Source organism: Rattus norvegicus, chromosome 13 (assembly GCF_036323735.1).
Source record: "Rattus norvegicus strain BN/NHsdMcwi chromosome 13, GRCr8, whole genome shotgun sequence".
Classification (NCBI taxonomy): Eukaryota; Metazoa; Chordata; class Mammalia; order Rodentia; family Muridae; genus Rattus; species Rattus norvegicus.
This window is the reverse complement of record NC_086031.1, coordinates 9,969,134-9,985,163: the sequence shown is the minus strand read 5'-3', so window position 1 is coordinate 9,985,163 and position 16,030 is coordinate 9,969,134. Positions and strand designations below refer to the sequence as shown.

The 16,030-nt window shown below is 36.5% G+C and overlaps 1 protein-coding gene across 3 annotated transcripts in view; it reads right to left on the bottom strand.

Moving 5' to 3' along the window:
- Positions 1–9,016: 9,016 nt before the first annotated feature.
- Cntnap5a (contactin associated protein-like 5A) overlaps positions 9,017–16,030 on the bottom strand; it is a 1,008,100-nt gene continuing 1,001,086 nt past the window's right edge. For 2 of the 3 annotated variants that reach the window (XM_039090650.2, XM_039090651.2), the window contains one exon: positions 9,017–15,989. In XM_039090650.2, coding sequence (XP_038946578.1) covers positions 15,793–15,989 — 197 coding nt within the window. In that variant the 3' untranslated portion in view covers positions 9,017–15,792. The remainder of the gene's footprint in view (positions 15,990–16,030) is intronic. The other variant, NM_001047865.2, reaches the window with a different exon arrangement.

The following is a 16,030-nucleotide window of genomic DNA, read 5'->3' as shown; positions in this document are numbered from 1 at the left end:
TTCCTAAACCTATTCTTCCTACCTCTACAATTACATGCTATTAATGAATGAATAGTCAATGTACTCCTTTCTTTCACTCAAACAGCTTTTGCTATTCTATCAGGAAAGGGCACACACTATTTCTAACTCCAACTTAAAACTTTCAGTCAAATACCCTAATTTCCTAACTTTATGATTTCTCTCAACTACCCTAACTTACCAAAGTTATTTAAATCAACTTAAACATTCCATAATGTTATTAATTCTTCTAGTCAGCATATCTCAATGATTTTCACTTTCATAATCTTCAAAAAGTTTGCCCAACAGGACAGGCTGCCACCCAGGGAATAATTACACTAAGTGATAGGCAGTGAGGGTCTCCTGGTGTATATTCACAAAAAGCCAAGTAAATGAGGACTATGACAATGACAAACAGGAGAAATCACATCAGTAGCAAGAAACAATCCTGGGGTCATGCTGAACCATAGATGACCTATTGCAGTTGATCAGGATGGTAGGCCACCTCCAGGGTGCTCACTTGACCACTCCAACTCTTCCTGTATGGCATCCAGCATAAGAACTTGTTTCAGCACCCGTTACTTTAAAATTTGTAGATAAAAACTTCAGTTCTCTAATTTTGGTCCCATTAAAGCAGTTTTCAAGCAGTTGACCTTGACCCATTTGAGGTAGTATATCATATATTCTGCTTATCAGATATTTATATTATGAATCTTAACACAATCACAACAACAGTTGTAAAGTAGTAATATAGTCTTATCTTATGGGTTACCATGACATGACGATTAGTATTAAAAATGTTACAGTATTAGGAAGTTGAGAACCTGTCGTGGTAAATAATGTAAAAGGCCAGAACTTTTATTCCATACTACTGCTGGCACAGTTAGTGTCACCTGGCACTTCAAAGTAATATACCTCAGTGGCTCCACACTGACCCCAAGTACTATCAGACCCAGGCAGTCCACCAACCGTTCGAGTGTGGAACCTTGCCACGCTTGTCCCTAAAGTTAGTTCTGGCAGCAGAGGGTCATATGGAACTAACCCTAATTTATCATTGGTTAGTAACTCTCCCAGTCGCTTTCTACTTGCCATGAACTCTCTGTTTCCAGGTACCTGGTAAAATTAATATTCAACAAACTGTGACCCAACAATCAGATTTATATGTTAAATTCTCAATCTATAATACATCCACATAATAAACTCACAACCAAATAATAAATATATAAACTGCCCACCTAGATAAGATAAATTGACCTATAGACACTCATCCCTTAAGAAATATACATAACTACCTAGGCCATTTAAGAAAACCCAAATCTGGATCATTCTTCTTTGTCTCCATCTTGATTCTCTCATATTTCCCTTCTCTCCCACCTTACAAGAGCTTTGTCACCGCCTTACTTTTTACTGTCGAGTCATGGGCTTTGACCTAATTTTTTTTTAATCCTTACTTGAATATAGACATTAACCTACACTTTACCCTTTCTGTCTAATTTAAGAAAAAGTTCTTCTCAAATGTAACTTGAGCACAACTATTACCATTTTGTAATTTTTAAAGCATAAACATACCTAACAACCAGTCTAATATTTTATCAGTTAAAAAGAACATTTACTTATCTATTCCAACTCAAGAAAGACTTAAAATCTATGTTATATTCTGGTTAGCTTATATACTATTTGATAACTATCTAATTCAATATGTATTCTCAAACTTAAACATCCTGAGTAGACCGTGAGACTATAACTAGTTTTAATCCTGTCAGAAATCTGAGAATGACCAATATTGTTTGAAAATATAAGAAGCCTAACATGGATTCCCGAACTGAGACAGGTCGAAGAGACAATTTTTTGCTGGTACAGTCCTGTGTTAACAAAATAAAGAGCACCGATCTTCAGGCTTCTGGCCCAGGATCATCTGACAGACATTTGAAATGCAGAATTACAAAGGGCTGATCATTCTGACTCAGCAGAGATTATGAGTTGACTATTCTGCAATGTGTCCCTTTCTGTACAGTATTTTCTCTCTAGATGAAATAGGCAATTTCTGCCCAGTGGCTACCTAGCCACAGTGTATTACTTTACCTGGAGGTAGAGATGCTCAATTTCTTCCTTGAATCCACCAAAGAGGAGCTGTTAGGAGTAGACATGTCTCAACAAATGATAAGTAACAATAAATGTCATATTTTGTGAATTTCTGACATTTTTGAAAACCATCTGACTATGTAAGTAATCTGACTGTTGTCCTTTACTTATCATAACAAATTATCTTAAAAGCACTCTAGCAATAAACTTAGAGCCATGAATTTGCTATCTGCCCCTTAACTCACATGTTTAATCATCTCAGATTATTATTTTTTTTGCAGTAAAGGAATAGGTATAAGCCTTGTATACTTAAATGTGTTCTATAGGCACAATATCTATGTATGAGATTAACAATATTAATTTTAATTTAAAATTGATAAATTCATATCAAAAAATCTAAACTTGTGTCAAATACATTCTGTACCAATTTAAAAGATTATAACTTTAGCTTAGAAGCAAATATAAGGATTTCTATCAAATGAGATTATGACTGTACAATCAACTTGAACTAATTCCTCCCTGTTAAATTATGACTATTTCTAAATTCTCTAGAAAAATTCAACCTTAGAATAACCACTTTCAGACTCTCAAAGTTTTGGGAATCAGGGCGATGACTCTTCAAATCTTCTTCAAGTTGTACATGAGTATTGAGATATCCTGTGAGGGGGGCCAGTTAGGGCAAATGTGGGAGTTGTTTGTTCTTAAGAAGACTGCCCCATGATTGTTGTAGCCTGATATCTGTCTTGACTGGACCTGGCAGAAAGTTTCTGAGAGCAGAAATCCAAGAAGGGTAGTTCAGTTTTCTGATGATGAGCTTCATCAAAGCAGTACATTCTGTAATACATAAATCTTAAAACAAAAATTTTAATGTCATCAAGATCTCTTTTTGTTTGATTCTCTTGAATCTACATTTTCAGGAGGTCTACCTCTATCTAATCTGACCAGTATAATTGGAAGGTGTCCACAGAATAACCACCCTTTATAAAAAATACAAAGACAAAACCTTTTTCCCAAAATAGAGTTAGTCTGTAACCAGAGAAGCTTGCATCTTGCACTCTGTCCCAGATAAATAATATAATCACAAGACTCAAAAACATACCCATTATGAAAATTAAAATAATTTAAGAAAATGAAGTAAACTGAACAAACTTTTATGAGCCTTTTAAGTCTTTTTAATTTGCAATTTTCAGGAAATCAACTCAAAATTCCCATGGAGCAAATGTTAGGATAATATGAACCTCCTGTTGTGGTAGTTTTAAAAATAACAACAAGCCCCCTCTAGCTAGCATTGACAAGCCATATGGCAATAGTGAAGTAATTCATAAAACCATTTAATCACACTTTTATTAATACCAATACCAAAAAGAAGTAAGCAATATGTCCAACCTAGATTTTAGTCCGTATACATGTATCTGTTAAGCTATCTAACTGAAGCATCAGATTTTATTAATTAAAAGCTTCTAGAATATATGTCTATATTCACTCTGTCTGGCGTAACTAGTATTACTATTTTTTAATAATTTCTATAGCTGGTAAATATCACCACTCTCTACTTGGAGTCAGTGACTAACAGGCATATTGTCTAATCAGGATTTTAACTCAAAATTCCTGTAGAGCCACATTAGAAGAATGTGGGTATTCTGAAAGACTTAGTAAAGTATAGTATCTTTAAAACAAATAAACCATACCGAAATTAAATCATTGTCCAAATAACTTTTGTTAAAGGAACAGGTAGCTTCTAGTCTCTAATTTGTTGTGTTCAGGATAGCCTGCACTTTTCATATCAGGGGACCTATAGCCTGCAAACAGACTGCCTCTGTTTCATTTGTTTAAGGTTCCTGTGCTTGTGACATCGCATGACTCAAAATGGTGCTGCCCCTTTCTCACTAAGAAAATCAAACTCAAATCTTAACTTTTAGGTTAAAAACTTAAATTGTTAGTAGATTCTTTCCCAACACATTAATTTGCCACCTCTTTCGATAAATATTAAAAAATTCCTGAACCTTTTATCCCATGCTAGTACAGGCACAATTAGGGCCACATGGCACTTTTGGTTATCTTTTGTCTCAGCAGCACCATGCTGACCCCACTACTCTCAGATATATGAAGTCAGTGAATCATTCCAGCATGGCAAGGTCATGCTGGTCCCTAGAGTTCCATATGGAACTAACGCTAATTTATCACTGGTTAGTATCTCTCTCAGTGGCTCTCTACTAGCCAAGGACACTCTGTTTCCAGCTACCTGGTAAAATTAAGACTCAACAAACTTTAACCTAACAATCAGATTAACATGTTAAACTCTCAATCCACAATAATCCTCATAATAAACTCACAACCAAATGATAAAGATAGAAACCACCTACCTAGATAAGATAAATTGACCTGTAGAAATCATCCCTTAAGAAATAACCAACCAGAGCTTCCAGGGTCTAAGCCACTACCCAAAGACTATACATGGACTGACCCCGGGCTCCAATTGCATAGGTAGCAATGAATAGCCTAGTGAAAGCACCAGTGGAAGGGGAAGCCCTTGGTCCTGCCAAGACTGAACCCCCAGTGAACATAATTGCTGGGGGGAGGACAATAATGGGGAGAGGATGGGGAGGGGAACACTATATAGAAGGGGAGGAAGAGAGGTTTAGGGGGATGTTGTCCCAGAAACCAGGAAAGGGGAATAACAATCGAAATGTAAATAAGAAATACTCAAGTTAATAAAGACGGAAAAAAAAAGAAATATACCTAGGGCCATTTAAGACCACCCAGATCTCTGTCTCTATCTTAAGTCTCTCTCCTTCCCCTTCTCTCTTATGTTACAAAAGTTTTATTCCCACCTTACTTTTTCCTGACCAACCTCATGGGCCTTGACCTAAATTTTTCAGTCCTCGTATATAGGCATTAAGCTACAGAGAACTATTGAAATAAAGATATAAAATATAAAAATTATTTCAGGCAGTTCCAGAAAACTTGTAGGTTCTGGCACAGACACCAAGACAGGTGAGAGTCCAGAAAGAGGCATTTGCTCATGCATATCATGATTCATGATTCCTTAAGCACAACTTCTGACATTGCTTTCTAGTCTTCAGTGACATATACAAACATGTGCATGCATACCTGTGACCAAAACAGACACACACACACACACACACACACATACACACACACACACAACACACACACACACAAACATACACACACACACACACAAATGACACAGATTTCTTTTTTCTTCATCCTGTACTTTTAAAATAAATACAGGCGCACATGTAAATGTCAATTCTGTCTGATACAACTTATCTTTCAATAACTTATCTCACACTTTAAGTGATCGTGATTCAGCCCCATAAAATATAGGAAAGAAACATGTTTTTATGAGTTCATGAAAATCATTTTGAAATCCTTTTTGTAATGAGGGGATAAACCTCAATGCACTTACTGTTTACTGTCTCAGATCCCCCTACAAGGATTGAAATATGAAGACATACTTTCTGACCATAACCCTTGATGTCAAGTTAATTGACACTGAAAGGTATTGCCAATAATCCTTCTTTTTCCTTTTATTGGATATTTTCTTTATTTACATTTCAAGTATTATCTACTTTCCTGGTTTTCCCTCCGGAAACCACCTATCCCATTGCACCCCCCTCCCTGGGCATTCCTCTACACTGGGCCATCGAGCTTTCACAGGACAAAGGTCTTTTCCCATTCATACTTGACCAGGCACTGTGCTACATGTGTGGCTAGAGCCGTGAGTCCCTCCATCTGTACTCTTTGGATGATGGCTTAGTCCCTGGGAACTCAGGGTCAATACTTGGTCAATACTTTTGTTTTTCATATGGGGTTGAAAACTCTTTCAAATCCTCCAGTAATTTCTCTACCTCTTCCATTGGGAACCTAGTACTAAGATCAATGGTTGGCTGCAAGCATACGACTCTATATGGATCAGGCTCTGGAAGAGCCTTTTAGGAGACAAATATATTAGGCTCCTGTCAGTATGCACTTCTTGGAATCTGCAATAGTGTTTGGATTTGGTGACTGTATATGGGATGTAACCCAGGTGGGGCAGTCTGTGGATGGCCTTTCTTTCAGTCTCTGCTCCACTCTTTTCCTCTGTAATTCCCCCTGTGAGTATTTTGTTCCCAATTCTAAGAAGGACTGATTCATCTATATTTTGGTCTTTTATTCTTCTTGAGCTTCATATGGTTTGTAAATTGAATCTTTGATACTCTGAGCTTTTGGGTTAATATCCACTTATCAGGGAGTGCATGTCATGTGTATTGTTTGGTGACATGGTTACTTCACACAGGATGACATTTTCTAGTTCCATCCATTTGCCTAAGAATTTCATGAGTAATAGCATTTCTTTAAAACAAAATATCTCAGAGAATTTCCAAAGGTGTTATGCAAATTGAAATTATTCTCCATTACTAGATTCAACTATGATAGTCAGAATCAAAGTGCAGATGATGTTTCCAACATAACTCACAATGGTTGAGCAGGAATATCTTCCACGTGCATCCAGTTCTCTATGTCACATACCTATGTCAGCAAGTACTTTTTTTTCTTAACATAATACATGAATTCAGGGATTTACCTGCCTCTGTAAGCATAGGCAATAAGCTAGCTTGGTAGGATCCAACACTAAGATCACTATGCCTCAACTTAAATTTGTTCTGTTTCAGACTGATCTTGAACTCAGAAAGCTACTTCCATTTGTATACACAAACCGTAAGTTTAGCTGGGTGGGATTCTATCATGTCACCACTCTCTCAATTCCTCAAGTTCCTTTTGTACCACAAGACTTGTTTTGTTTAACTCTCCTTTTCTCGTTACTGAATCATTAGTGCACTTACCTCTGTTCTTTTGGCTCCATGAAGCTAGTCATTCAATTCATATCGCATCCTTGTATTTTGTGTAGTTGAAAACTTATACATTTTTGAACTCATGTTTTCAGAGATTTTTTTCTACAGCCTTAAGGGCTGTCTTAAGATCACAGAATTTATCAATTTCCTGAGGAACATTAGACATACCCACACCTTCTGAAGTTATGTTGCTTGGAATTATCATGGAGTCATTAACATTGGCAGGGAGAACATTTTCAAAAGAAGGAGCATTATGTACATTATTCTGAAAACAAGCACCACATCTACAGAAGCCATCAGCACTCATGGAGACCCATCTTCTGCTGTCTTTCCTACAAGGGAGGGACATGGGATCATGCTGTCCCTTCCCTCATCAATCAGGACTTGACACTCCAGGTGAGAGTTCAATGAGAGAATATGTATTATAAAATATTATATAGAGTGGTTGAGAGATATAGCCCTCCACAGGCCTATGTGCATGCATTGGATGTATACACCCACACAATCACACATACAGAGTTAATGTTAAGTAGCCTATGGAGGACACCAGTTTGTGTACATTTGGCTAAGTCATGTACAAGAATTCTTTAATTTGCTCTTCCAGATCTGTGAAGATTTTTCTTGTCAAATTTTAATAGAAAAACTGGTGATTTCAGTGCTTAATTCATTCTGAGTCACAAAACTAGGTGGGACAATACTTAGATATTTTGTAAAAAAAAGAAATAAAGAAAGAAAGAAAGAAAAGAAAAGATTAAAAAGAACTGGATTTACCATACAACTCTTAAAATGTGTGGTTCTAAGCTTTGATTCATGAAGTTCTCTATTTCTTTGTCCCATCAACAAACATCCAAATTACTTTGCCACACTCTTTATTATGACTCATAAAAATCCTCAGAATATTTCCAAATGAATTCCATGTAGCCAATTTCCTTTAAATAATAGCCTCTATTCTACTACACACTACAAATACAATTTTTTTTCTATTCATTTGTTGTGTCAATCAACTCTCCATCCAATCTTTAGATTCTCTTTTCTCCCATGTTCTCCTCCATTCTATTAGGAAACCTCATTGAGGTTTTTCTGTACTGAGAAGCACTGAGAAGTAAAACAATGCCTGTTATTTCCAGTGCTACATTATTTACAAGTTTTAGCTCCGTCTTTTTCCTGCTTCACGCCTGCTCTCTGTAAGTCTCTTTAAGACTGACCAGCTTAAGGATTTTGTAAGTGTTCTGATTAACAGACAATACCACTTATAGAGTTTCTGTTTCTCTTTGTATGAGTCAGTCTTCTGTAGGTCAGACTGGCCTCATTCTCACTTTTTTAACCAATGATGAACTTGGACCTTTTATTTCTCCTGCCTTTCTACCCTGAGCAATATAGTAATTATATGTGTGCTTCACAATGACCTATTTATTTAAGGCTTGCTATCATGCCTTATGGATGATAAGGCTATCATGGATTCTTATGCATACTAGGAAGCACTTTACCAACTGATCTATGTCACCAGGTCATTAAACCACATTCAGTTTTCTTTATGTACAAGTCTATGTTTAACAGATGACTAATAATCACAAATCTAGATAAATACTATAGGATAACAATTCTATTTTGGAGCAATGTACCTTTAATCTTTCAAACATAGAGCTATTGCTAAGTAACAGGCTTCCATAAGGCATAAATATAGGCAAAAGAAGACGAAAAGTTGAGGTAATATATGTGGATACTAAGAACAGGTCACTAGGACATTACATATCTGTGAGATGCTGAAGTCATCATGGTTCAGAAATCTTTTTACTAAATCATTGAGCTTCCTCAGGTGCACTTTTTTGCTTGACATGCAGTTTGGAACAAATCAGTTAAACATGAGAGAAACCTAGATGATACTTCTATTTTTAGCTACATTGAAAAAAATGTAGAAGTCTTGTGTTCTTGTGTGTGTGTGTGTGTGTGTGTGTGTGTGTGTTTCTCATTGTAGTGAATGATAAAAGAAATCAAAGTAAGCATTGACTGATTAATTACTTGATTCCTCATTAACCAAAGAAGAACATAGAAAAACAAATGTGTGATCCACACAAAAGAATACAAAATGTTCTCTTTATTAAATATACAACATTTACAAATAATTCTTCTGTACAGCAAGTAACATAGAAAACAAAGAAATATAAGGTTAACTTTAATTTTCTCCATACAATGAATTAAAATATGTTACATTACCTATATAACAGACTTGGAATAATACAACATCACAAGAGACTGAAGATTCTGTTACAGGAACAAAAGACATAATATCCAGAAAAAGAAAAATGGTCTCTTTGCCTCTGTTGTGCTTTTATCAAAAGAATGATATATACTTTTGTGTATATCTACAAAGTACTTCTATAATTTGCTATTCACTTTCTAAAAGTTATCTCCCTGACCTCTCATTCTTCCAAGGAAAGAAAGGCAATGCCAGAAAGACTCTAATATCTCATTTAAAATTAAAATGATAATTATTTGAAATTTCATGAACCAAATGGGAATTTTTCTTACTATATTTGGTATAAATAGAATGTGCTATGTTGCGTGTCTTAAATTCATTATGTTCTACTTCCCTGCTATAGGCTAGGTGGCAGTAGAATATGTTTCTTAAAGAAATTATAGGAAATTAGGAAACCTGTCTACTGCCAAGTTCAGGAGAAAATTACTGGCATTCACCCTCCACAAATTCAAAGTAAGATGCCCTTCAACAGAGGAATGGATACAGAAAATGTGGTACATCTACACAATGGAATATTACTCAGCTATCAAAAACAATGACTTTATGAAATTCGTAGGCAAATGGTTGGAACTGGAAAATATCATCCTGAGTTAGGTAACCCAATCACAGAGAAACACACATGGTATGCACTCATTGATAAGTGGCTATTAGCCCAAATGCTTGAATTACCCTAGATGCCTAGAACACATGAAACTCAAGACAGATGATCAAAATGTGAATGCTTCACTCCTTCTTTAAAGGGGAACAAGAATACCCTTGCAGGGAATAGAGAGGCAAAGATTAAAATAGAGACAGAAGGAACACCCATTCAGAGCCTGCCCCACATGTGGCCCATACATATACAGCCATGCAATTAGACAAGATGGATGAAGCAAAGAAGTGCAGGCTGACAGGAGCTGGATGTAGATCGCTCCTGAGAGACACAGCCAGAATACAGCAAATACAGAGGCGAATGCCAGCAGCAAACCACTGAACTGAGAATGGGACCCCCGTTGAAGGAATCAGAGAAAGAACTGGAAGAGCTTGAAGGGGCTCGAGACCCCAAAAGTACAACAATGCCAAGCAACCAGAGCTTCCAGGGACTAAGCCACTACCTAAAGACTATACATGGACTGACCCTGGACTCTGACCTCATAGGTAGCAATGAATATCCTAGTAAGAGCACCAGTGGAAGGGGAAGCCCTGGGTCCTGCTAAGACTGAACTCCCAGTGAACTAGTCTATGGGGGGAGGGCGGCAAGGAGGGGAGGATGGGGAGGGGACCACCCATAAGGAAGGGGAGGGGGGAGGGGGATGTTTGCCCAGAAACCGGGAAAGGGAATAACACTCGAAATGTATATAAGAAATACTCAAGTTAATAAAAAAAAAAATACAAAGTCATTCTCATGATTAAACCACACTACTTTATGCAAGGTATGGTTATTTACTTTCCTTATTTTGCAAAAGAATTTCATGCAGGACAAGATTATACTTGTTACTGCCATTCAAAGAGAAGCAATTAAGCTAGTACTTCATTTATGTCATTGGGATATGGCTGACTATAATATGGAAGTATAACTAGGCAGAGGCTCTTTCAGTTATCCTCTAAGTTTACAGTGAAAATGTCTCCATCAGGGGCAGTCATTCAAGGAGGCTTCATGGTGACAGAGCCCTGTTCTGCTTACCCCATGCCTTTTTAAGGTCCTCTGAGGTTTACTCTTGGAATTTAAAGTATGGAACTATACAATGATAATAAAATTGTGACCAGACTGTAATCATTGGCACACATTAACTTTATTATAACTTGAGGCAAGCTTCATAATATCAGTCTGCTCTTTGATGCAACTTTGACTTGTGTACTAAGAGCATCAATGGAAAAGTGCTCAGAGAGTGTTAGGTGTTGTCTGTCTGAAGTATATGCTATAGTGGATGGATACTTTCACAGCTTTCTCTCATTATAGATGCCAAGATGGTATGACCAATTAAGGGGTAGGAAAGACACTTGAGTAACTCCAACATTTCTTTTCTTCCATCCATGGAGCATTTGATTAAGGGCAATGGACCTGAGAGTCTTGATAATAGTTTATTTTACTTAAAGCAGCAATTATGGTACTCACCCTGGGCAGATACATTCATTGTGGTGATAATTCCAAAGCATACATGCACTGTCCTAATGTACTTTAAAATCATGAGGGTAGAATGAAAATGCTGGATGTGGATAAGTAAAATATTTCTCATTCAAGCCCTGTAATGTTTCCTCTTCCCTAAGGTGTAAGACAAATGCATGAAAAACACTCCTTAGTTAGGAGCCAGAATAAAACAAAACCCTTTACTTAACAGTGGAAGATTTGGCAATCTTCACCTCTAACAGGCATTACCTGTTTTATGTATATTCCTTTTCTCCTTGACTAAATCCTATCAATTCTGCTCTAGCAGAAAAGCCCACTGTTACTTAAGTCTTTCTTATTTTTACTTAACCACTTTGTAGACTGTAAACTTTACAAATAATAATGTACCAGCATACAAATTTCACTGTTTCACTACAAAATATGCTACTTGCTCTTCCATAGAGTACCTTAGTGATAAGTAAGAGGAGGGGAAGATTCACTCAAAAATAGCAAAGCCACTCATGAGAACTTTGCCTGATGCATTTAAAGAATTTCTAAAAGAAAGTGCTGATCCTACAGTTTCCTAGATAATATTTGAAAAATAGCCCTACTAATTTTAATCTCTCTGTCTCTGTCTCCTTGTCTGTCTCTCTCTTTTTGGTCTTTCCTTCTTCCTCCCTTCATATCTTTGTATGTGTGTGTAAGGGTGTTTTGTTTGTGTGTGTGTGTGTGTGTGTGTGTTTGTGTATGTTTGTGTGTGTGTGTGTGTGTGTGTGTGTGTGTGTTATACATTCTCCCCTTTTAAATAGACCAACTGTTTAGACTTTTTGATTACAGGGATGAAAAAAAGAAACAGAAACATTTTCTGAACAAATGACATGAGGAAGACTTTGGGTAAAGTCAAAGATACACTGAGAAATCCTCATGAACTGGTATACAGAAGTGCTTCAGATAAAGTATGAATCTTTTAAATAAATCATTTCTAATCTGTGTGAGAGACATGAAACAGCCCTCAGCCATCCTTCAATAACTGAAGCATGTTCACATTTTCCTGAACCGCCCTTCCATTATCCACCTTTGCTACTTTGCATGTTTATTTATTAATTGAAACAAGACCTGGAGGACAGTTGAGGGACAAGCATACCCAAGCAATGATTTCAGGAACAATGAGGAGCAGGAAAATGTAGATGTCCAGAAGCTTCTTGACAGATGGTTGATATAATAGTGTTTATAGATTTTAGCTCTAGGGAATTCAAAAGAAATGAAGAGGTTGGTAGACAAACACACTAAAACAACAGTTCCGTAGATTGGAGTCCATGCCAATAGATACCAGGAGGATGATTCGAATGTACCTTCCCAGTTTGAGTCTTATAATTAAGGTGATATGGTATGGAGAGAGAGTGTGCATAAACTTTCTAATAGAAATATATATATATATCAGACACATAAATATGACCTCATTTATAAGGACAAAATACTTATTAATTATTCACTTAATAGATGATTTCTAGTTCTCAGAGATTTCCAAAAATATAGTCAATTAGTTCTTTAGGGCAGAGTGTGGCGAGTTAAAGATGTCAAACGACCAAGCAGCTTAAAAGATATTGAAAAACCCATGGCATAAGTGGATTCCAGAGGTTGGCGGAAGTAGAGACTATTGTTTTCTGCCTAGAGACATTACATGGGTCTTCTAAATGCAGAGCCATATATTTGGAATGCCTTAACAATAATATAGAAAATTTGGCAACCTTTCAAATGTATCTGATATAGGCAGAGATGATGGATTAAACCATGGCAGTGTCAGGTGGTTCTCTTTGAGTGTTTACAAGCACCTGATTTATCAAAGAGTCCCAGACTAGCCATAGATATGTAGTAAACCTATCCAAAAACATTGTGGTTGATATAGGGATGATTTGTTCTTTCTTTGTTCAAAGAGTTAATTTACTACCTTCTGTAGACATTTGTTTGTATGGACGCATAGGTAGCTTGATGAAGAGAAATCAAGCATTCATCTGGTAGATTAATAAATAAGATGCAAAATTCTAAGAAGAGTCCAGAAATGTATTCATTTCTAGAAACTACTGGAAATGGTTTACACATTAATTATATATAGTCCTTGGTCTCTGGTTTCTGTTGCCATGAGTAGATTTCTGTTTCTATAACATAATTGAATACATACAGAAACCAATAGATCTTCACTGCCCCCATACTGACCCCTGATGCTCACTTTGATGTCACTCATTGTATGAGGGTGAGGATTAACAGATTTTCACGTGATGTGTGGTATGGAATTGTGTGGAAATTCTGATGTAGCCCTGAGATAACTTACAATAATGCACCAACTTGGCATATATCATACATTTTGTTTACATGTCTGAATAGCCTTCACATCCCAGATTGAAGACAGTAAAATGTGTGCTATTCCAAGGGCAAAGGCAGGCTTTTTGCATTTCTATTCATGATTATCAGTAAATAGATCTAATTGGACTAGGGAACTATACACATGGAATTTTTTGTAACAATATGTATCCATGAATATCATGGCAGCAAAATATGGTACTTGCTTCTAAGCACTCTAGTAAAACAACTCTTCCAGTGTGAATACTCTTACTTTACTTGTCATGTCACTATTATAGATGATTAGAGCTAAACTTAAGAAAGGCATTTATTTCTGGTAACAGAGGAATATGCAGCAAATCAATAAAGTTATTTGTATGGCATTTTATAGAGGTAAGAAAATTCAAAAGTAGATTTGTAGAACTGAGATAAAGGAAAAGAAGGAAGTAGACTCTCAATATGTCTCATTTTATTAGACAATCATTTCTATTATTAATGATAGAAAAATTGAAAAGAGCATGCTTATTAGAGATGCTTTAAATAAATTTACTATAATAAATAAGAATATACTAAAGAGGAAGAGGGTATGTCAGAATTCATAGAAACTTTTAAGGAAAGGACATATACTTAGGAGTATGTCTCATAGTTGCGTCACACTCAATCTTTACCTCTGTAACTTTAGAGGGAAGAAATGCAATAAATTCAAAACTGGATAAAGCTTGTGTGGGATCTCCTTTTCCAGAGAAGTGCTAGACAGTGAAGGGCAAGGACATTTACTAAGAAGATAGATTCCCTACTCACTGTTAAGTAGCTACTCCATAAGTCAGACCTACCATGCAACGTGAACTGACTAGTACTTTTTCATTAAGGATCTTTCCTCTAGCAGTAACTAGGTCCTAAAGTGTTTAAATAGTTCCTCCTTATCTTTTCTCTAAGGTGGTCCAAGGACAGAGTTAAGAATATTGTCACCATAATATAACCAGGATTATATACAATTAACATATTCAAGTGACTTCTTTGAGTGAAATATATGCTTTACTACCAAAAGAACCAAAAGCCTGAGATGCTTTACTGACTTCTTTAGGCAAATAAAGTCAAGTGCATGGGACACCTATGTGTATGTGAGTGCAGGTATAAAATGTGATGTGCTTTACAAACTAAGGACTTAATCCTCTGATCTGGTGGTGACAACATCTGCCCACAGCCAGTCCCTTGCTCTTAGAAAAAAGCTCAGTTGTCAGAGTGAACTCATTACATGAGTTCTAAAACGTGAATCCTACTAACCTTCACACTGTTCTCTTACTTGAACTTTCTTGATTGGATCATCAGACATAAATTTTGTTGATAGATCTTCTTGTTCATTCAATGCTTTCGATTTCTTTGTTTTTGTTTTTTCTCTTCAGTTTCTTTAGATGCTGACTTAAGATGGCCTAAGACATTTCATGGAACTATTTTAGATTTTTATTTCAAGTCTGGTTATGCTGAATACACATCATAGACACACACACACACAGAGACACACACACACAGACACACACACACACAAAGTTTTCTCAGTTTTAAATGTATTTCTTTGTGACATAATATCTCCCAATGCCCCTTTCTCACAGGGCATTGAGAATCAATGTTACTTTCCAAGGTGAATTTACATTCCCTCATACCTACCTTCCTACTCTATTGGGCTCCTTGATAAACACACTGCTTAAAGAAAGAGTTAACACTGCTTTCTTTGTCACAGACAAACTCCATTTTCTCCCATAAAGGTGAAATATATAAGAATAAGGTATTAGGCAGGAATGATTGTTAAAGACAGACACCACAGAACTCAATTCTAATGTACGGTTGCAAGACCAAGTACCTAAGAAACTAATGAGTGAAGTTTAGAAACTGGACTACAAAGAGAGGCACATGTGACTATTTGTTTAAAATAGCAAAGTCTGTGTCTCCATTGGTCATTTTCACAATGACACATATGTCAAAGGACTACAGTAGCTACAACTACCTGAGCTCATAAGCTGGGTAAAGGAGATTGGTGTTTCTGGTGGATCATGTGTGTTCCAGAAAATCAATGGTAAGTGAGAGAAAGAGAATCCCTAAATTACAAGTCAGGAAAGAGAAGAGAAAAGAGAGAGAAAACAGTTTAAAAAAGGCAGACCAGGTAATCCTGCTATGGTTCAGATGAAGTATTCCCGTTTGCACTCGCTGGCTGTGTTTTGCAAGTCAATGACATTTCTAAATGAATTGCTTAAAGTCTCTGGGTATTCCTTCTCCTTCGTCTGATTGGTGCGGTGTGACTGCTTATGTTGATAAAGGAAGCAGATCATGATTCCGATTACACAAAAAGTGACAAATGTCACCACTGCTATGATACCTGTATTAAAAGAAAGGGGAACACAAAAGTGGTCACTGGGA